At 43.0% G+C, this 23,929-nt stretch overlaps 1 protein-coding gene across 2 annotated transcripts in view; it reads left to right on the forward strand.

Annotated features, from left to right (window-relative positions):
- Positions 1 to 23,002, forward strand: part of POU2AF1 (POU class 2 homeobox associating factor 1) — a 63,254-nt gene extending 40,252 nt beyond the window's left edge. The window contains exons 2-5 of one of the 2 annotated variants that reach the window (XM_033919358.1): positions 14,524 to 14,651; positions 18,429 to 18,471; positions 18,579 to 18,850; positions 20,927 to 23,002. In XM_033919358.1, coding sequence (XP_033775249.1) covers positions 14,524 to 14,651; positions 18,429 to 18,471; positions 18,579 to 18,850; positions 20,927 to 21,238 — 755 coding nt within the window. In that variant the 3' untranslated portion in view covers positions 21,239 to 23,002. Of the gene's footprint in view, positions 1 to 14,523; positions 14,652 to 18,428; positions 18,472 to 18,578; positions 18,851 to 20,923 lie in introns of both variants that reach the window. The other variant, XM_033919357.1, reaches the window with a different exon arrangement.
- The last annotated feature ends 927 nt before the right edge of the window (positions 23,003 to 23,929 follow it).

The raw sequence follows: 23,929 nt of genomic DNA on the forward strand, positions 1-23,929 counted from the left end.
ATGCAATTCTTATAGATGTTATAAAAATGGTGCGAAAAATCTTTGCTTCATTTTGAACACTGGAGATTTCATGAAATCAGGTCCATGCACTGATTATATGAATCGTTATTTGTTTAACTTACATGTGATTCAGCGAATAGCCATCAGTGAATGTGGCAAAGCTCAATTTTTGTTCAGTCCTGAGCGAGAATAACTTGCAGAGCCTCCAACACCTATTCAGCCCTCCACACCTGCTCAGTCAACTAATCTCTTGAATGTTTGCAGTATAGGGTCATAAGGCTGTGCAAAGGGAAAGTATTCCAACTGGCTCTTAGCACTGTTCCTTCAAAAATTTAGTCTGTATTACAGACTGTAAAACTTCTACACAGTTGACTGGCCTGTAGATTAGATTAGGTATAATGGTATTGCCACATACCGTATAGAGAAGCTGAATGCTTTCATACTTAGGAGGTGGGTGGATCAGAAAAGACAGGAAAAGCAGTGATAGGATGGAGAGGCAGTAATTCTTTGTAAAAGAGAAATATGCCTAAATGTCTTTGTTCAAAAAGGTCAAATCCTTCTTTTGGTACACATCTACACGTAGGGGCTCTTAATCGAAAAAGAAAAACGTCCCAAAACCGACCTAAGTTGGCACTTGGACGATCATAAGTCAAAAACATCCAAGTGCCGATAATAAAACTGGGTTTTGGACGTATTTAAAAACGACCTAGGCCTTCATAGTGCCGCTGAACGACCAAAGCTAAACAGAGCGTTTCAGCAGGAGTGTTGAGGGCGGGAGTTGAGCGGGACATGGGCCGGCTTAGACTTAGTCGTACAGCATGTATAACTGAAAGTTATACAGCCCAGGATCGACGGAACTTGGATGTTGTGACTTAGACCATGTAAAACATGGTCTAAGTCACAAAAACCCACCTAAAGTCACCAGGTAAGCACTGGAAACACATAAAGCAGACCCCCACACACTACCCCAGTGATCACTGACCCCCCCGTCCCCCGCCCCCCATAAAAATATTAATCACAACTTTAAAATTCAATCTCCAGACCATCATCACCTGGCAGCCGGACATAGGAAAGCCTAGTCATCCAGCACAGAGGCGGCTTAAGCCGTCTTGGGGGTGGGTTAGGGACTCATGCAGAGGAGGACCCATGCCCATAAGCCCCTGTAATCACTGCATTGATACTTAAACATGTGCACTCCCCTATACACCCCAAAACCCTTTTGTACTGACATATAAGTGGCTCCTGCAGCCATAAGGGCTATTGGGGTGGTGGATAAGTGGGTCTAGGGGAATCTGGAGGTGGTTTTGGGGGGGCTCACCATGACCTATAAGGGAGCTGTAGTGAGGAGAAGACATGGCACCCTTTTTGTGAAGTTCACAGCAGTGTCCTGTAAGGTACCCCACTATTTAGGTGCCATGTCTGGGTGTTCAGTCCATCACTTTGCAGACCCCTCCCACGTCCAACAGGGCTTGTTCTAGGCGTTTTTGACTTGGACGAAAAGTTGGATGAAAATGTGGTATAAAGATGGACGATTTAACGACTTGGATGATCAGATCAGCAGGACGTATACTTAGACGATTTTTGAAACAAAAAAAATGTTGGACTTATTTTTCGAAAATGTGTCCTAGGCTGTTTTTTTACTTTGGACGACTTGCGACCTAGACGTAAACGGACTTAGACGTCCCTTTCAATTATGCCCCTCAGAGAGTGTAATTTTTTAGCAGGTTGCCTAGGGAGTCTACGTAGTATTTATTGTGAACCCTCTTTATAAAGACAGATCTAAAGGCATCTATCATAGGTGGCTGGTGATAGCCATTTGGGGAGACTAAAGTGGGGTGTGAGTTGGGTGGTATATGGGGGTGGGTTGAGGCAGAGCAAAGTCAATTCAAATCTTTGGCCTAGAGATAGGCAGCACCTACTGTATGTCAGCAGTGAAGGGACGGAGCAAAAAAGGAGTCCTTCACTGTGTGGTTCTGGTGTAGCTGCACCAGTTGTCCCCCGTACATCTGTTACTGATTGTAATATGCAAACTAAATACACTCCAGGAATTATATGCCAAGAAAAATCAAAATAATGCACTATGAGTAACATAATACAACATATTAAGGAGAGCGATATTGGCAGTATTCTAGAAATACATAAGGTTCCTTTTACTAAGGTGCGCTAGCATTTTTAGCGCACGCAAAAGATTAGCACGCGCTAGCTGAAAAATTACCAGCTGCTTAAAAGGAGGCGGTAGCGTGCTCTAAAACCACTGGCGCACCTTTGTAAAAGGAGCCCATAGTCAGCCCTAGCTCCCCAGTTCAGCATCTTCCTGATGGCCATGTGAACAATGGTGCAACAGAAATCCTGTGGTTACTGGCAACCACAAAATGATTTTGTCTATCAGGTTTTTAGTGTGTTGCCAAATAGCAACCAGGCTTCAGATCATAGAAACCTAGAAAAATGAAGGCACATAAAGATCGCTAGTCTGCCTATCCAGGCCATCTGCTATCCCCTCCTCTCTCTTAGAGATCCATTGGTCTTTAGTTTATTGTTCAGTTACCAAATATGTTTGTAATATGCCATTTGTATGTCTTTATAAAATTTCAATGCTGGTTCCAATGAGGTCATGTGTATTTATACCAGTTTGAAAGTAGATATAAATGTACACAGCTGAAATACAACAACAAAGGTGATCAATTGGTTAATGGTTATTGGTTAATAGACTCGACACGATCGTGTTTCGGCCCACAAGGGCCTGCCTCAGGAGTCTAAATATAACATATAAATAAAAATACAATCAAAAAATGAAAGTGTACAATCATCTCAACAGTTATGAACTAAAAGAACAAAGGCTGAAACATATAAATGGGCATATACAATGCATCAAACAAGATCATAAAACATTATATAAGTGATAATGAATGTTCCCAATAACCATAAATGTATCCCATTAAAACCATATTAGCTGGTCCAGAACTTCCTCTCCGACGTCAGAATTTACATTGGGGGGAAGGCTTGTACAGTCGCTGCTGCACGCACCTGATCTGTTGCTGCGTCGGAGAAGTGTTGCCTTTAAATCGCCTGTCCCGTTGTCCCCATGCACAGCTTCGGGACGCTGTTTCTGAAAACGGGACATTTCAGCATCCCGAAGCTGTGCGATCTAAAAACAGGATGGTCCTGTTCAAAGCAGGACATATGGTCACATTAAATACACCGGTGTCTAAGTTACAGACGCCTACTGGCACGATTCTATAAACAGTGCCTAACTTTGAATGACATGCAGGAGGTGCCATTTTCCTAGGCGCCAACCGATTAAGGCACTGTTTATAGAATCAGGCCCTAAATGATTTTTTTTTTTATATGGAGGGCCAACTTTTCTCAGAGCTGAAAAGGTAGCATTAACTCCTGTCTACTAACCTCAGGGGATTCAGTCCTTTAGGAGTTGGGATATTGTCTTATTTCTATTTCTATTTTTTATTTTTATTTTTTTCATTTCTTGTGCATCTATACTGCCTTCCTCAAGAAGACCCCAAGCATGTCTCCTGCACTGTTTTTATGCAGAGCAGCACAGCTTTATACACTGTTGCTTTACTGTGGTGGGTTGGTACAGCTCAGCAGAGCACTAGCAAAACTCTCAGGTCAGCTAGACTGCTATTATTTTGTTAACAGAGGATGTCTGGAGGTCAAATTTGGGGAGGGGAACTGAAATACCGGCTGACGGTTTTCTTGTAAAAATATATTCAGATTTTCAGTTACCCATAGGAGTAAACCCTTAATAGGTATATTTAAGCTTCCAGGTTTACAGGAAGGCATGCTCTTTTTGACTGAACAAAATTAAAGATTATAGCAGATATGTCTCACATCTGAATTGTTTATGAATTCAGCTTTGATGCAGCGACCAGGTGAAGATAGTTCGCTACCTAGAAGCCTGTTATGGGTAAGTAACTGTTCTTAGAGGAGCAACGCAAAATGGCTGGAAAACTAGCTAGAGGAAGAACTCATTCATAAGCCAGTCCCAGATACTCCAATGATTTTGGATGCCTTGATGGAGACTTGACAGAATTATGTTCAGATGCTCTATTTTCCAGAGCTTCTGTCATTTCAGCCCTTGTATCTTTCCATTTTGTTGCTGTCTCCCATATTTGTAGATTCAAATAGCGCGAGTAATAAATCAGAATCTGAAACTCCATAAAAAATTGCAGATTTCCCATAAAACTCCATGCAGCCATTCGGAGATAAGCGCGGGCCCATGCAGGAGCGCGGAGGGCTTGCTCTTGATCTCTGCACTTCTGGCCGGGAAATTCGCTAGACCACCAGGTACGACGGCAGTGAGCGAGCGAGCGGGCGGGTGGGATTAAAGTTGCAGCAGTGGTGGGGTTTCTTTAAATTTGCGGCAGTGGCAGGGGGGTTAAAAATATGTGGCAGGGGTGGTGGTTTAAAAATATGCTGTGGCAATGGCAGGAGGGGTTAAAATATGCAGCGGCGGCAGCAACAGGCTTAAATTTGTATTTTTGCTTCATAAGACGCACGTGCTTTCCACCTCCTTTTTGGAGGTGGAAAAAGTGCGTCTTATAGAGCAAAAAATACGGTACATTTTTTCTTTGTTAAAGGGGGAATATGTCCTGTTCAAACTACACCCTTTGCCTACACATATAAATTCTGTTTTTTTTACATGTATCCAAGATACACCATGTAAATGCTGGTATTTACACATGATAATCACAAATAAAGTTTCTATAATATAGGCAGGCCAAGGCAATTAAAATCAAGCAACCAACTTGGCTGTTTGCAGTATGAGATTTAGTGAGTGTGTGGTGTAAAAGGTGATACGAGGCTTCGTACACTCCACAGAGAGTTCCAGAACAAAGGAAAACAGCAACACTGAGTTTGCATTAAAATAATCTTATCAAAACACAATGTGCTGGAAGTGATTAAAACTATCTTTGCGCCACACCTAGATCAATAACAACAATGTGTGCTTCAGGAAATGTTAAGTGTTTGGTAACTGATCAGTTATTATGAAACTTTACAACTTTCCTGCTGCTTGCCAGAGTAAATTGTTCAGTTCTATGGAGGACAGAGTGCACAGATTGTATTTATTAGGTTTCTGGATTATATATCAGCTAGGCCAGGGGTCTTAAAGTCCATCCTCGAGGGCCGCAATCCAGTCGGGTTTTCAGGATTTCCCCAATGAATAGGCATTGAAAGCAGTGCATGCACACAGATCTCATGCATATTCATTGGGGAAATCCTGAAAACCCGACTGGATTGCGGCCCTCGAGGAGGGACTTTGAGACCCCTTAGCTAGGCTGTTCAAAGATACCCATGCTAAAAAACCTCTAGTGCTGTTTAGTAAAACCTGGCATTAATGCTTCCTTATTCATATGAAATAAAAAGTAGGAACATAGAGTTATCTTAGATCAGCTACTTTTATCAGCTGGCATGTTTATAAACCAAAGTTTAAAAAAGGCAAGGTAACCAGGAGAGAGATATGAAGTACAAGCCAAGAAGCATTCGCTTCCTGAGCATTGATTTAACAATTCCAGTTAACCAGCTTCTCATCTCTTAGTTATCTGCCTCTGGAACTCCGTGAGATAAGTCCTAATATTGCCACCTGTGTTTCCGATGGAACAACTCTACCGTCACCTGGGCTGTGCCTCTCTATAGTTCTACTTCCTTCAGATTCTGCTGCCAAAATAGACATTTCATGTGATTTATTGCTATGATTGGGCTGTCTGAGTGCACTTTTCACAAGTCGCATTGCCAGCAGTAGTTTCTGAATTGTGTGAGAGGACGATGCTCAGACACCACGGTAAAAAAATACCAGGGTGGGAGCAATTTGTTTTTATGGGGAGATGCTCAGCACAATAGCATGCAAATGATATGCATGTTATTCGTGTGGAGCAGCTCAGAAGAGCAATCGCTAGGCACAGCTCTTCCCTACAGCCGCCGTTCTCTCCCTCTGCCCAGGTGATGGCGACTCCAGCCTTGATCAGCCGGCAGAGGGGAGAACAGCATCGGCAGCTGATTGGGACTTCCCCTGCCAGCTCCTGCTTTAGAGCCGGCAAGGGAAACCCCAATCAGCTGTTTGTTTGTTTTTAATGGGCACTGTTCTGTATGTGTTGAGTGAGTGCACAACACATGCACACGAATTGCGCTTAATTCTCCACTGCCCCAGGTACATTAGATAGATTGTAAACCCACTGGGACAAATAGGGAAAATTCTTGAAGCACTACTTTGAGTGTGGTTGGAAAGCTAGCAGAGCAGAGGGGCAGTGCAGTGGACTTCACATAAAGGGCCCCAGGTACAAATTCTACCGGGGAGGGTCCTTATACAACCTGGGCCAATCACAGCCTCAGGCCCCTCCCCAGAAGCACTCTGAAGGGACCTAAGACTCTGATTGGCCCGGACACCCCATAGGAGAGGCCTTAGGCATCCAGGCCAATCAGAGCCTTAAACCCCTTCACAGTGCATCTGGGGCCTGAGGATCTGATTGACCCAGGTTGTATAAGGCCCCTCCCATGGGAGGGGCCTTAAACAACTTGGTTCAATCAGAGCTTCATGCCCCTCCCTGGTGCATCTCAAGATGCACCAGGGAGGGGAAGGCCCATTTTGGACGACGCAGGCAACCTGGGAGGAGGGAATCCACGTCCATCAGATCATCTACTTAGAGGGGGCATAAGAGGCAAGGAAGGGGGCATCAGAAGCGGGGGGAAGGTGTTCTATGGCGGGGGGGGGGGGGTCACTTGGCAGTGGGAGAGAGTGGGCATCTCTCCCACTGTGTGGGGGGGAGGGTTCGCTCGGCCAGGTAGTGGCAGGCATTTCTTAGCAGTGGGAGAGAATCAGCATCTTTCCCACTGTGTGGGGGGGTTGCGTGCAGCCAGGTGGCAGCAGGCATTTCTTGGGAGAGAATTGGCTGTGCGAGATGTGCGCAGTCAGGCGGCAGCAGGCAGTGGGAGAGAATCTCTGTGGGGGGGAGGGTGCGCGGCTATGCAGCGGCAGGCGTTTCTTGGCAGCAGGAGAGAATTGGCATCTCTCCCGCTGCTGGGGAAGGGTAGGAATTGTTGGTTGGCAGCAGGAGAGATGTTGTGTTTTGGGGTGGCAATTTTTTTTCGTGTTTTTTTCTGTGCATGTGCCCACCACTATCACCAACATGCAAATTTACATGCAAATTTAGCGAATCTTCACTGCTGTCCTCTGACCTCATTTGCATGTACAATTTTTTGAGAATGCCTCACATTTTTCAATTCGCTATCAAAACGGCTGCGTTAGTAGACCATCTCTTTTTAATGTGGTTTTTTTGAGAATCCTGGCCTTAGTTTTACTAAAACAAAAACAAAAACACCATCCAAATGGGTCTGCAGTGAAGCGCAATCAAAACAAACAAAGAACAAACTGCAGGCAAGGGTACAAGATGCAGGCTGGGTTTATTAAATCAAATATGTATTGCGGCTAACGTCGCTATCTTTATACAAACCAAAGGTCCATCTAGCCTGGCATCCTAATCTAGCCTAGTCTTTGGTTTATATACCGGATCATCTCATAGTAGAGCTCGACTCGGTTCACAAATAATTAAGATCAGATAACATATAAAATGGGAACATGAGAAGAAGGTGTTAAAACACTATTAGTTCGTCGATTCAGAAGGTAAGTCATTACGATATTGTGAAAACAATAATGTTTTTAAAATTTTATGGAATTGTTGCAGATGACCAGTCAGGGATTTATTCCAAGTTTCTACCAGTTTAAACACATGAAATTGGCTAAGCTTCCCAACAGATTTAATTCCTTTAAAAGAAGGGAACGATAGTTTATATTTCTGTATAAGTCTCGAGTGGCAAGATCTAGGAGTATTCCAATGTAAGGGTCAAAAATTTCATAAAGAAACTTGAAGACAATACATGCACACTTAAACTGCATCCTAAAACGAACTGGAAGCTAGTGAAGCTTTCTCAACAAGGGAGAGACATGGTCATACTTTCTCTTCCCAAAAATGAGTTTCGCCGCCATATTCTGTATCAACTGCAGTCGTTATAGACTGCCCTACTTAATGCCCGCATAAACAGAATTACAATAATCCAACTGGGCAAGCATAATAGCCTGAAACAGCACTGAGTAGTGTTCTTCAAGAAATAGTGATCTAATTTTTCTCAGCATACGTAATTGAGAATGACACGGTGACAAAATTCATCACCGTTCCCGCGGATAACCACGGGAAACCATCTTCATGTCATTCTTTAAGGAGAGAGGGAAGAATCAGAGAATGAATGGCCACAACCACTGACCCGCAAGCTTTGCTTTGAAGAATGCTGGTGTAGAAGGACTGAGGCTGAAATAGACACTACAGAATGACAGTCTCTGGTATCCAAAGCAGATATTGTGATGTCATAATGCCTCATTCCACCAGTGCCTAAGAGCCAATCACATCAGTGATATCACAATGGCTTCATTATCCTTGGCTCACATAAGAATCAGAGTATGAATGGCCACAACCACTGACCCGCAAGCTTTGCTTTGAAGAATGCTGATGTAGAAGGACTGAGGTTGAAATAGACACTAAAGAATGACAGTCTCTGGTATCCAGAGCAGATATTGTGATGTCATAATGCCTCATTCCACCAGTGCCTAAGAGCCAATCACATCAGTGATATCACAATGGCTTCATTATCCTTGGCTCACATAAGAATCAGAGTATGAATGGCCACAACCACTGACCTGCAAGCTTTGCTTTGAAGAATGCTGGTGTAGAAGGACTGAGGTTGAAATACACACTAGAAAATGACATGGGATTATTTCCCGCGGTTATCCGCGGGGACGGGAACGGTGATGAATTTTGTCACCGTGTCATTCTCTAAAAAAGCACTTTTTTGCCAGTGAGTTTATCTGATCATGGAATGTGAGAGATGAGTCCAGAATGATACCCAGAATTCTGGAGGAGAAATCCATGTGTAATGAAATATCTGTTTTCAACGTGATAACAGCAGGAACAGTCTCCATTCTAGGTCCAATCCAGAGCAATTTACTTTTGGTCAGCATTTAATTTCATTTGAATAGACCGTGCCCACATCTGAAGATTGGAAATACAACAATCTGTACCGGAGACTAAGGGCTCCTTTTAGGAAGGTGCGCTAGCGTTTTTAGCGCACGCACCGGATTAGCACACGCAAGCTGAAAAACTACCGCCTGCTCAAGAGGAGGCGGTAGCGGCTAGTGTGCCTTTGTAAAAGGAGCCTATAGTTTCTGCAGATGTAAGACAAAAGTTTTCAATGAAGCCATATACTGTATATGTTAAATAAGATTGGTGACAAAGGGGAACCCTGCGGCACCCCACAACTAGGCTTCCATGAAGATGAAATCTCGCCCTCTAAATAAACCTCGTAAGATCGCAGCGCTGAACCAATCCAAAACTAATTGGTTTAAACCTATATCTGATAACATCCGAATCAGAATACCCTGATGAACAACGTCAAATGTAGCTGACAAATCAAAGTGCAGCAGCTCAGCACATTTGTTTTGCAACTGTAAATTTTGAATCTTTGATATTAAATACAATAAAAGTGTTTCTTTAAAAAAAAAAAAAAATGTATTGGTTTGTTATAACATATTACAACTTCAGGCAATAAACAGATACAAAGGAAATAAATTAAACTAACAAAAAATGATTTTATAAGTTCACATTATTATGGGGGCTGATTGTCCTGTGGGAGTCTCCAAAAAAAACAAGGAAAAGTAAAAACAAAGAGTATACCAAAAATCTCTAAGTCAGGCAAATGAACTTTCATTTTTCACTCGAATAAAAGGGATTCTGTACTAAAATTTGGTCTAAACCCATGTTGGAATGGTAATAAGATAGAAATTTTTCCAGGAAATTAGAGAGTTGACTAGCGATAATTGATTCCATCATTTTTGTCAACAAAACAATTCACAATTGGACGGTAATGGGAAGGCACCGAGGGATCCAAGTCGGCACTTTTCAATAATGGCGTCAAAATTATACTGCCCATACTCGACGAGAAATGACCATTGCCAAGGAAATGGTTTAATAATGATGTCACAAGTACTGAGCGGGATGCCAAAAAGTAGCAGTGGCCTTAATAACAGTTTATGGACTTAGTTCACGCTATTATTAGCTCTAGACAATTACATTCAGGTACAGTAAGTATTTCACTGTTCCAGTGTTAGAAACTCTCCAGAGGCGAGTGTGGCGTGGTGGTTAGAGCTGTAGATCAGCTGAAGATAAGTTGAATTATTTTTTCTTCTATCTTTTTGTGTCTTCTACAGCACAGCACAGAGTCTTTTTCAATTTTGATAAAGGTTTTTTGCCAATGAGGTGACTGCTCAACCACCTTTAAGAAACCACTTTTTGTGGAGGTGGGAGGGCCCTTGTCTGAGGCTTTTTCCTTCTATTTTCAACTTGTTGCAGAGCCTGTGCTGTTCTGGTATTATATAACTTGACATTACGCATCAATTTAAGTGAAAATGTTATTATTATTATTAGAGCTATAGCCTCAACACCCTGAAGTTGTGACTTCAAAACCTGAATTTCTCCTTGTGACCCTGGGCAAGTCACTTAACACTCCATTGCTCCAGGTAAAATAGTCAGATCATGAGCCCACCAGGACAGATAGGGAGAAATACTTGAGTGCCTGAAGGTAAACCATTTAGGCTTTAAGTGGTCTATAAATACTATAATAAATAAATAATCAGCTAGTGCAGCTACATTGTCATGTGCTAGCATGCGAGCCCTTACCGCCTACATAACAGGTGGCAGTAGTGGCTCATACACTAATGGTCACAAATTAATGGGAAAGGGGGAGGAACCACATACTAATGGCCATTAATACTGAAAATAAAAAGATCAGCCATTTTACCCCCAACGGTAAAAATAGCCTTAGCGCGTCAGAATGACCCACATAAGGATGTACTAAGGCCACTTTCTATTAAAAGGGCCTCAAAGATTGTACCCGAGGCAATGGAGAGTTAATTGACGTGCCCAAAATCACAAGCAGCCACAGTGGGATTTGAACTGGGTTTCACTAGTTCTCAGCCCACTGTTCTAATCACTAGGTAGCTTTGTGTGAGAGCGCTCAGGTAGGCTGTTTTATAAAGGCACACACAGTGGCATATTAAGGGGGGTGGGGGGCAGTCCATCCCGGGCACCATCATGGTGGGGGGCGCTAGCACTCCTCCTCCTCTCTGCCCCCCACCTCTTCCCACTCCTCCCCCCACTGCATGTGTGTCCCCCTTCCCATCTCCCCATTCCTGTAGTTGTTCACCGCCGCAAGTAACAACTTCCTCACGACTGCTTCGACTCCTGCTGACATCACTTCCGGGTACCACGCATAGGAAATGATGTCAGAGGGAGAGCCGACATGGTCGTGAGGGACACATTGAAGTTGCGGCACCCCCCCTCTTCCTACTCCCCCCCTCCATGGCATGCATGTCCCCTTCCCCCGTACCTCTAGTTGTTCACCATCGTGAGTAACAACTTCAATGTGCTCCTCATGACAGCGTCAGCTCCTGCTGATGTCACTTCCGGGTGCCATGCTTAGGAAGTGATGTCAGAGGGAGATGACGTGGTCGCAAGGAATACATTGAAGTTGTTGGTTGCGGCAGTGAGCAATCAGATGTATGGGGGAAAGGAAGGGGTTGCACGTGTGGCAGGGGATTCAGGGAAGGAGCGGGGGGGGGGTTAGAGACAAGGCCGGGTGAGGGGCACCACCATCCCATGTACCTCTCACCCTCGCTACGCCACTGGGCACACGAACATAACATGGCTTTATAAAATATGTATATCTGTGCTTTTGCTGCCCAGGCACTGTGTTATAAGATTATCCTAGCAGAATAGAGATCAGGTCAGACAAACAAAAAAAATGAAGAACTTTAATCAGATTTATTTAATTAATAAGTTAGTTAGTTTTATAGCCTGTCTTCCCCAGGAGCCCAGAATGGGTTTCAATGATACATACACAGTAGTTTTCAGGACTGATAACATATATGACATATACAGGAACAACAGCGAGCTTCATGATCAGTACACACGCATTACAGAAAATTGCGACCAGATACGATAACACAACTGATTTATCCTTTTTTAAATAATTTTTTTTTAATTATTATTACGCAATCCCTACCTTGTCATATCCTACTGTTTCTATCCGTTTATGTTCTCTTTCCTCACAAATTGTAGTTCTCCCCTTTTTTTTCTTTTGTTTTCTTGTCCTCGCCCCATTCAAGTTTGTCTCATAAGAACATAAGAATTACAGCTGCTGGGTCAGACCAGTGGTCCATCCTGCCCAGCAGTCCGCTCACGCAGCGGCACCCAGGTCAAAGACCAGTGCTCTAAATGAGTCCAGCCTCACCTGCGTACCTCCTAGTTTAGCAGGAACTTGTCCAACTTTGTCTTGAAACCCTGGAGGGTGTTTTCCCCTATAACAGATTCTGGAAGAGCGTTCCAGTTTTCTACCACTCTCTGGGTGAAGAAGAACTTCCTTATGTTTGTACGGAATCTATCCCCTTTCAACTTTAGAGAGTGCCCTCTCGTTCTCCCTATCCTGGAGAGGGTGAACAGTCTGGCTTCATCTACTAAGTCTATTCCCTTCAGTATTTTGAATTTGATTATATTTATCATTTGTAGTCCGTTCCCTAATTAATATATATTTTTTTTTTAATTGAAAAGCTTTTATTGAAAAACACTCTAAACAGCATATAACAATTGCACATGAAATGCCAGAACAAGAATGCATAGAGCAAAATAACACACTCCAAAATAGCACACATAAGTACAATCAAGCATATAAACATGTGCAAGTCCTACAAACTAATAAGAACACTCTATAATACCCATCCAAGCACAGCCCATACCCCCCCTCCCACCCCCCAGGGACAAAGCACAATACCCACAGCTCTCAATATGGTTGAGAACAGTCAATGTCAAACATAACCCAAATATTGGAAAGGAATATGGTTATGGGATCCCCCCTAATTAATATTTAAACAACTTTTATTGTACAACGCTTTGAATTTTATGTTAAGCATTTAATCAAATTTTAATAAAACTATGAAACATGCTTTGGTGAATCTAAGAGTATACAAGCTAAATAGAGTCTCAGAAGATCAAACCATATTTTTTTGTTTCTCTGGTCTCTGTTCTGCTGTGCTTTCATTGCAAAGCATCTGTCTCTCACACGTTCTCTTTAAAGATTATCCTGTGCTTGGATCTGTAAATTCGGTTCATAGACAAAACCGCGGAAGACAAAGGCGTGCGCCGACAACTGAGCGCAAGATGGAGGCGCGTGCTGAAGAAAATGACAGTTTTTAGGGGTCCGACGGGGGGTTTTGTTGGGGAGCCCCCACACTTTACTTAATACAGATCGCGGCGGCGTTGTGGGTGGTTTGGGGGGTTGTAACCCCCCTCATTATACTGTAAACTTAACTTGTTCCCTGTTTTTAGGGAAAAAGTGAAGTTTTCAGTAAAATGTGGGGAGTTACAACCCCCTAAAACCCCAACAATGCCCCCACAATGCGGCACGATCTCTATAAAGTAAAGTGGGGGGGTTCCCCCCACCCACCCCCGTCGGAGCCCCTAAAAACAGTTATTTTCTTCGATGCACGCCTCCGCGCTGTGCTCAGTTGTCGGCGCGCGCCTTTGTCTTCTGCGGTTTTGACCTCGGTTTTGACCTGACACCGTAAATTCACATGGTGTATGTGTTTTATGGTCTATCACCAGTAGAAAGAATGCTGAGATTCCTGTTGTAACTGTGATTGTTATATGTGATTGAGTAGGCCTTTAGTAAAACTTCAGTAGTAAGCGTCAAGTTCATGTCTTTAATTTTCAGCTAAAAGGTCTTCCTCAGGGATCCCGATAGGTCTCTTCTAAGATTTTGCGGATATAACAATCTACACCCAGCGCTTGAGGGAATTACTTACCTAGGCGATTGCTATATCCACAAAATCTTAGAAGAGACCTATCGGGACTCCTGAGGAAGACCTTTGTCTTCCGCGGTTTTGACCTCGGTTTTGACCTGACACCGTAAATTCACATGGTGTATGTGTTTTATGGTCTATCACCAGTAGGAAGAATGCTGAGATTCCTGTTGTAACTGTGATTGTTATATGTGATTGAGCAGGCCTTTAGTAAAACTTCAGTAGTAAGCGTCAAGTTCATGTCTTTAATTTTCAGCTAAAAGGTTTTCCTCAGAGATCCCGATAGGTCTCTTCTAAAATTTTGCGGATATAACAATCTACACCCAGCGCTTGAGGGAATTACTTACCTAGGCGATTGCTATATCCACAAAATCTTAGAAGAGACCTATCGGGACTCCTGAGGATGACCTTTTTAGTCGAAACATGGACCATGTTGGGTCCTCTTCATTAACTAAAGTTGTGGATGTACTTAATTGCTTTTAAGATTGTGAACAACTTTCTTCTTACCTCAATAAAGCTGACATCAGTATCATCAGACTCCATAGTTTGTTTTGGCTTGGATTTCTACTTTTCTGTGGACTCAAAGGGTCAATTCTTTGGTTTATTTTCAGCTGCCACATCAGATCAACAGCAGCAGCCTCGGCCGTACCAGGGAGTCCGCGTCAAGGAACCTGTGAAAGAGTTACTGAAAAGAAAGCGAGGCTCTACGAGCAGCACAAATGCGACACCAGCAGCAACGGTGAGAGATGAAGACCGCTCTTCTCTTGAAGTGGCCAAGCACAGCCCCTATGATTTATGGTTTATTGAATTTTAATGCGAGTATAGACCTTACCTTTCAAAATAACAAGTCAGTTTACAATCAAGGAAAAACCTACCACATAGAAAACAGGAAAAGGAATGTCAATATCTTAGTGCCAAGGATAAGAAAAGTTAAAGAGAAAAAAAATCAACACAGACAGTGTCGATCCAACTCATAGACTGTTCCCAGAGAAAAACACCATAAGTCTGTCTAAATAGGATAGGTTTGCTGAAACAAGTACATTTTTAAGTACGCTTTGAAATTAAGAAAGGATATATCTATCCTGATGGAGAGTAGAAGGGAATTCTAGAGCAAAGAGACTGCACAAGAAAAAGCCCTGTGGTAGGTGGCTTGTAAGTGGGCTAACTGTACTGGCAGAATGCAAAGACTAGAGTTCATCCCTTGCCCATCTCAAAATCTCTTGTGCTAACCGGACTGAAGAGGCAGCATTTTTATAGATAAAAACCTTACAATTGTCCATGACAAACTGATTCTCCAATATTCAGCTCATTTTTTTAAAATGCTACCGCTTTAAAAGCTGGGTCTAAATTAGCTGGCACAATTTATCTGAATATTGGTGTATTCAGACCAGTATCCAGATTGGCAATGACATAAAGGGAGGACAGCCTTTTTATCCAGACAGAAACCAGATGATTAGTGGATTGAAGATCACCATTAACTAGGTTCTTGCCAGTCCCATCCAGCCTTTCCCTCCATACAGTCCTAGCTCTCTCCAGATAGTGGCAAGGCAATCTGATTGAATATTCAGTGACATCATCTATGCATAGACCTGGTCTGCAGGACATATCTGGGTAGGACCAACTGAATATTAACTCCTGATCCTTTAGAAAGTTAGCATGCAAACTAAGTGGGGCTCAAATTATTTTCTGTCCTAGCTATAGTGCCCGCTTCCTCTTAGGGTAAAGAGATTATTGCAAGTCTTCAACTCCTACACCAGGGAGACTTCCATTGCATAAGGAAGGCCAATCCTCAAAGGGCTTATACATTCAGCAGTTGCCACTAAATGCAGAAGCCCCCTATATGAAGACTACTACTAAAATCTCCTTCTAAATGCTTTTACAATATCCACATAAGTACTGCCCAGCCACAACTTTAAAAAAATATACTATCCAGAAAGGTAGCTGTATATCTAGAAGTAATAGCCAGCTACTACAGTACAGTGATACCTTGGAATCCGAACTTAATCCGTTCCAGAACCCCGTTCGAGTTCCAAAGTGTTCGAGTTCCAAGCCAATTTTTCCCATTGAAAATAATAGAAACTGGATTAATCCGTTCCTGGGTCCCACAAACTCAAATTTTAACAGTAAATACACTGGATTTTAAGGTAAAATATTAACAAATATTCCAAAGCAGCATTCAGATTCTGGGGCACAAACATACATATACAATGTGCAGGGCGTTCGGATTTCAAAGCAGAGTTCGGATTCTGAGGCAAAATTTACTACAAAAAAAAGTTCGGATTCCAAAGTGTTCGAGTTCTGGGGCGTTCGGATTCTGAGGTACCACTGTGTATGGAAAGCTGAGTGGTTTAAATAGGACACCTTAATGTCTACCCCTAAATTTAACCACTTGACCATATGGATAGTGACTGAATGTAACAGTATACATGTAGTTAAGCTAAGGGGGGAATTATCAAGCAGTTTTTAAGGCCTTCGCTTGGGTTTTAGGGAGTTAACACTAAACACTAAAGAGCCCATTTTATATGGCTTTGGGGATTTTAAAAAGCCAGAGAAGATTGATTCCAACCTAAAATTGACTTTTTCCACTATTAAAACTGATTATGGCACTGTCTTTTCTAAGGTAGAGCAACAGGGGGTACTACTATCTACATTAAATGAAAAAGTGGAGAAGCAAGAAGTTAAATTAAAGGACCTGAAAGCTGTAGAAGTAGAAATGGTTAAAGAAAGATCATTTATTTCGCGTAAAATGGAAAACTTTGAAAATCAGCTGAGAGAGAATAAATTAAGATTCTTGAATTTCCCCAAATGCCCTATCATCTCACCGGCGGAGATGGTTAGGAAATATTTTCGTGAAACTTTAGCCATACCGTTGGAAAATTTACTCCCAATTGTGAGAGCTTATTACCTCAATACTAGGACTTCTCGATGGGAATCTACTCCAGTGGAACTGCCTGTAGGTAAACAGGCGGATATGAACTTATCTTCATTTTTGGAAACTTCTTTAGAAGTGGTCACTGATACAACTATAATGTTTGTAACTCTAGCTTTGGAAAGTGACAGGGAGTTTGTTCTTCGTCTGTATTTCCGTCATATGAATGACCAGTTTTTAGGCTCAAATGTTAGAATTTTTCCTGATTTGTCTCAAAAAACCCAGAGACGTAGGAAAGAATTCTTGACCTTGAGGCCAAGGATTCTAGCTCTGGGGGCTACATTTCTTGTTAAGTATCCTGCTAAATGTTATGTTTCTTATCAGAATAATAATTTTCTTTTTTTTGAGGCTATACAACTCTTAGAATTTGTTGAGTCGAAAGAAGGGTTGGTAACTGTGCCTAATGATATATGACTTGCCATCGGCTGTAGGAAGGTGTATCTATTGCCGTTTCTCTTGCATTAGTTATTTGATCATTTCCATTGTGGTTAATTTCTTTTCTTGATCTCCTATATAGTGGACTAAATAAGAGTTTATTTTCCTTTTGCTTTGTTTGCTTAATTGTATTTACTTTATCTGTTTCAAGTGTTATTGTATGCTTGTAAAATTGAAAATATTATAAATAAATAATAATAAAAAAAGAAACAGTCCATTTTATACCTATAGGCTTCTTAGCATTTAGGCCTGGATTCTCTAATCGATGCCAATTTTTTAGGTGCTGGTAGGCACCCAAGCTCAATAAAAAACGAACAAACGCTGTTTAAATCCCATATATAACTGAGTTTCAAGGTGCCTACTCGTGCTGGAATTGCACCTACATAGGTTGCCTAACACCAATGTGGGCATAGCTAATGCTGGAAGCGCCTATGTAGGCGTAATTAACAGCAAAGATAGGCACTGGAAATGTAGACCTGGGAAAACACTGGCCTAACATTTCTGCTGCCTATTCCCAGAGGCGTAATATGGTGCCGTCGTGTGATTGACACACGATCAGTGGCCATTTTGTAGGTGACTGATGATATCGGTGCTGTATAGACAATCCAGGCCTTTGTGTGTGTTAATTCTCTTAATGCGCATTAAAGCCCTAATGCCCATGCAAAGGCCCTAGCATGATGAATCCCCCCTAATTGGCATGAAATTAGTAATAAATACTAATAATTGGATTAACAAGCACTAATTTGTCATTGCATACATAGCAGACAACTCTATTCTATATTCAGTGTGGCCAATATAGAGACTGTGGAAGGGAGGCTGGCTAACTTTTGCAGTTGGCCTACAGGATGATATTAGTATTCTATATCTGTCTTTTCTTTTCTGGAATAGCGCTCTATGCATCGGGGGGGGGGGGATTGGAGGGGGGCTACCAGAGAAAGATTGGGGGCATGGAAGCTCAGAGGAATGTATGTGTTTCTCTTCTCGTATGTTTACAACACAAATAAAGGTTCTGAAAAACAGAGAGGCTGAAAGGTTTGAATCGTCTGCCAAAACGTCTTATAATAGTTAAATTATTCAGTATGCGGACACCATTAAGAATATTTTACTACTCAGAAATCTTTTGTAATGATGCATTTTTTTTCTCTCCTGTAGGTTATTCTGCCTCATCAGACACTTTCAACATACTCAACTATTGGTAATCCTACCAAGACATTTTCATTGACTTTCCATTTCTTTGTTAGTTTAGATAGGAGTTGTTTCAACATGGAGAATCATTATTGTTTTCTTCTCTGGCTTCTCCAGATCAGTCCTGCATTGATATGAACTTCAGCACACCTTCCCTGCCCATTTCCGATGATGGAGCTTTATATGCTGGTTGGATTTCACAGCCTTCTCCTACTGCTCTACAGCCCTTGTCTCAATGGGCAACCTGCCCAGAGTATGTGCCCCATGAAGCAGTCACATGTCCTTACACAGCAGACATGTATGTGCAGCCTGTATGCCCCAGCTACGCAGTTGTTGGACCCTCCTCAGTGCTGACCTACACTTCACAGCCACTGCTCACCAACTTCACGGTAAGGGAAGGCCCAGTCTAGATGGGGATCCATTGTCAAGCCAATTTAACTGGTTGGAAATGGCTTCTGGACAGTTAAATCACCTGATTTGGGTTAACTGCTCATTTTCAGTGGCGCTTAACTGGTTAATGCTGTTGAAAAGAGCTGGTTAGCACTGAACTGAAATCTGCTAGCCCTGGATCAGTATCATGAAATGTTGCTACTCTTTGGGTTTTTGCCAGGAACTAGTGACCTGGATTGGCCACCGTGAGGCAGTGGCATAGTAAGGAGGGGCGAGGAGGGGAGCAGTCCGCTCCGTGTTGGTAGGGACACCGAAAACCCTCCTCCTCTCTGCCCCCTCCCCCATTATTCCCATTCCTCCCCTCCATGTGCGCGCCCCCTTCACTTTCCCCTTACCTCTACTTTTGTGAGCGACGCTCTTAGAATCTGTGAGTGAGTGATCACGTGCTCAACTTAGAGGGAACATAGGTTGTAATAAATACAAAACCTGCAGTTAAACTAATTCATGATACTAAGATATTTGATAGCATTACTCCTCTTCTCATAAGCAGACACTGGCTTCCTATTCATCATCAGATTAATTATAAGGTTCTCATTTTGATGTTTCATTACTACAATTTCTGAACAGATTCCTTATTCACCAATTTGATCCTTACGTTCTTCCAAACAAAGAGGAAGATTCTCAAAACTTGTTGGTAAAATCTGGCAAGCCGATGTATTGGGAGCAATTTTAATTTTATGGGCGATTCTCAGCATAATACATGCAAATTATATGCATGCTATTTGTGCGGAGAATTACCGGTAAAAGGGGAGAGGAGAGGAACTATACCTAGCATTTGCTCAGAACAGTAATTGCTATGTACAGCTACTGCCTCCTGTCAAAGTAGAAAAAAAACTCAAACAAAAACATGCCCACAGCTGCTACTCTCCCTGCCAGCTCAGCTGATTGAGGCTTCCCTGCCATGAAGGGCTTAGCTGGCAGGGAGAGCCGTGATGTCCACTCCTAGCCACCTCCGGGAGTCCCGTCCCCCCACCCGACAACCTCTGCACTTTAAACTGAAGGATGGCAGGAGGGATACTCAGCTCCTCCCACTATTGCAGGTCCCCCCACCCCTCCAACAACCTCCCCACAGACTCCTCCCCACACTTTAAACTGAAGGACAGCAGGAGGGATGCCCACCCCCTCCTGCCATCAGGGTCTCCCGCCCCCCTGATGTCCTCTCGCACCTTCCCATACCTTGAAGATGAAGGCTGGCAGGAGGGATGCCTACTCCCAGGGCAGGATTAACCAATAGGCCAAGTAGGCATGTGCCTAGGGCCCAAAATGGTCAAGGGGGCATCAACATTGTTTTTTCCAAACGGCGATGAGCCCCTCTAGCATTGATCAGCAATGCGGGCGCCCCCGATCGGCAGTGCGGGCCCCACCCCAATCGGCAACGCAGCCCCTCCCACCCCATCGACGGAAAGTAAAACAAGCAAGCAACACGGGTAAGAAAAGCAACTGGAACTGTAATTGTGCAAGCAGTGATGCTTGCCCAAAGTTTCCCTCTGACGCAGCTTCCTGTTTCCGCCTGGGCGCATGGTGGGGTGGGGCGGGGCAGGGGGGCCCAGTGTACTTGTGTGCCTAGGGGCCCTCGACAAATTAATCCTGCCCTGCCTACTCCCTCTGGCCAGCAGACCCGCCTCATCATAATAGAGGAACTTCTCCTTCCTGAGATGCAATGCGGAGGAGCCTAAGGCTCTGATTGACCCAGGTGCCTAAGGCCTCTCCCATAGGATTTAGTATGAACATAGTACATGATATTAGTATGATATGTGTTTATACGCAGGCGCATTAGTTGTTTATTGTGAGCTTCTATACCGCTACTAATGACTGGGGAGTCAATTCAGAGCGGTTTGCATGAGCTTCTGTAAAGGTTTTAGAAAACATCGGCTTCTGTACAATAGAGCGTTATTAATACCGGCATAATTATGCCATAATCATTACTAAACAATAGCGTTTCCTGCTCACCTATGGAGGTACCTGTTTAGTCTATCCCAGAGTTTACTAAACATTTTCATTTCTTCGTTCAGCAGCCGAGGAGCACCTCTATTGGACCAATGCCTCCATTGGAGCTCACAGACCAACAAGCACCTCTGACTTACTTTCCATGGGCTCAGCCAATCTCCACACTACCCATGGCCACCCTGCAGTACCCATCACCCACAAACACACTGGCTGGACCCCAATTTGTGCCTCTCCCCATTTCCATACCCGAGCTAGCACCACAAGACCTGGAAGAGGCGAGACGAGTCATCAGCTGCACTCCCATTGAAAAATTACTCCAGGAGGACGAGGATAATGATACGTATGTTTTAAATAACACTCTCTCCATTGAGGGGTTTTGAAACTGAATTTGGCTTTTATCTTATTTAACAAGGATGGTCAAGCTGGCTCAAATGATTTTTGGCCGATTTTTCCTCCACATACTGGGCTGGAAAGGAAAGTGAAGGGAAGGGAATTAGTTGATGCAGATGATTGACGCTCTCTACAATTCTGGTCTAAATTTATTTAGAATCTCTCCACAGTCCTTTCCACCCTTCTGTTCTCTCTCCTCTTTCTTTACCATTTTTCTGCCTCTCGGCCCAGGTCAATATCATGTTCATAAAATAAAAGTAGTTGAAAAGAAACCCTCAAAGTACTGTAACTGAGTAAGGAGAAGGATAACTTTATTAGGCTAAAGGAGATTTTAGTACATAGCTGTGCGGGTCTCTTCTTCTGCAGACCAGATGCAAGCTCCCACCGCACCTACTGTATTTTGTGGATTATTTTTATTTCATCTTACATCAGCAGGACAGCACGGCATTTCTTTTCAACTACTTTACAATGGGTGTGATAAAAACATGCATCAAAGTTTTGAAGATGTACTTTAATTTTTAAAGATTAAAACAAAAAGATAGAAAATATCACGAAAAAGGTAGAGAACTCTTGAACCGTCATCCCACTTAACACACCACTGTCACCCTCTACGTAGTTGATGGCAGGTCAGCCAATGAAGGAGCTGCTGATAAACTCGATGTCAGCAGTGGTTCAGATTAGGTATTTTCCAGGGTTGGTTGATGTCAAAGATTATCTGGAAGACAGAGTAAATATTTCATGTTTGCAAATGTGTGTTGTCTTAAATAGCTAATAATACCCCATTATCTGAAAATATTTTTTTCTGGGTTTTTCTGCTTCTCAAAGCCCAGGATTTGCGTCCAATTATAACAGTCTGGTTTGAGTGAAATAATCTAGGAAAATTGTACCGCTGTTTACATAATCAATCTGTAAGACTACAAGGGGTTGATTTTATAACAGGACACATAGGTTAATTGAACAGGATAACGCCTATTTTGGTACTATTTTCAAAGACACATTAAGCAGGGGCCTGTATGACTTTATAAAATATTAGCACATATCCAAGAGCAATAGTGCCTAGACTGAAGTCTTGGACATCATGCCTGTTCAAGAGCAGAGGCAAATGTTAGCCCATACTTTATGCGCATGGGGCCTGATTCTATAAATGGTGCATAGCAGCACCTAACTTGTAGGCGCCGCTGGACGCGTTGTCCATCAACCGCAGGGCGCCTTCTATAGAATCATGTCTAGTTGCGCCTAAGCAGACTTAGGGCTCCTTTTACAAAGGCGCGCTAGGGCCTTAACTCACGCAATGGTGCACGTTAAATTCCTGAGCGCGCTAGCCACTACCGCCTCCTTTTTAGAAGGCAGTAGATTTTTGGCTACCATTCGGTATAGCGCGCGGTAATTTTGTGTGTGTGCTAAAAACCCTAGCGCACCTTCATAAAAGGAGCCCTTAATCATTGCTAAGTGTCCTAGAGGTAGGCGTCAATATATTAGGCCAGGTTTTACCTGGCCTAAATTTACCGGTGCCTACCTCAGATGCCTAGCAATGCCTAAATCAACCATGCCTAAACACTAGTTTTCAGATAGGATCATTAGGCCTTGACCTAGGCATCACTAGATGCCACGCTGATATCTAAGCGCAATCTAACCACTACTACTACTACTATTAATTATTTTTATAGCACTACCACACGTACGCAGTGCTGTACAGAGTCACAAAAAGTAAGAAAACAGTCCCTGCTCAAAAGAGCTTACAATCTAAACAGGCAAGGCAGACAAACAAGATATCATGGATACAGTTAAAGGGAACGGTTAATCAGCTGGCTGGGTTGGAGGGCAGAGGAGTAGAGTTAAGGATTGAAAGCTATATGAAAAAGGTGGGTTTTCAGTCTTCTTTTAAACAAGGGAAAGGGCTTGATGGACAAACTCGGGTAATTTATTCCAGGCATACGGGGCAGCTAGGTGAAAGGAACAAAGTCTGGAATTGGCAGTGGAGGAGAAGGGTAACGCTAAGAGTGACTTATCTGAGGAACGGAGTTCTCTGGGAGGTGTATAAGGAGAGAGAAGAGAGGAGAGATATTGAGGGGCAGCAGAATGAACACACTTGTAGGTCAGCAATAAGATCTTGAACTGTATGCGATGGCGGATAGGGAGCCAGTGAAGTGACTTAAGGAAAGGGGTGACATGAGTGTTGCGAGGTTGGTAGAAGATGCGCCGTGCAGCAGAGTTTTGTACAGATTGCAAAGGGGAGAGGCAACACTGAGGGATACCAGTTAGGAGTAGATTGCAGTAATCTAAGCGTGAGGTTACAAGAGCTTGGACAAGGGTCCGGGTAGTGTGCTCAGAGAGGAAGGGGCAAATTTTGGTGATACTGAAGAGATAGAAGTGACAGGTTTTAGCAGCTTGTTGGATATACGTAGAACATGAGAGGTCAAAATCGAAGACGACTCCAAGGTTGCGAGGGGAGGAGACTGGAACCATGATAGTATTATTTACAGAGATGGAGAAGGGAGGAGGAGGAGCAGAGGCCTGTGCTAAAAACCGCTATTGCGATTTTGAAAAAAGGATGGGGGGTAAATTACTAATTTTATTAAGCAGTTTTTAATGGCGTGATCAATTACCACACCGTTTAACTCATTAAAAAACGATTAAGTTGCACGCAAATTGTAGTTAGGCATCACTAAGCATCCGTGATT

Source organism: Geotrypetes seraphini, chromosome 13 (assembly GCF_902459505.1).
Source record: "Geotrypetes seraphini chromosome 13, aGeoSer1.1, whole genome shotgun sequence".
Taxonomy (NCBI): Eukaryota; Metazoa; Chordata; class Amphibia; order Gymnophiona; family Dermophiidae; genus Geotrypetes; species Geotrypetes seraphini.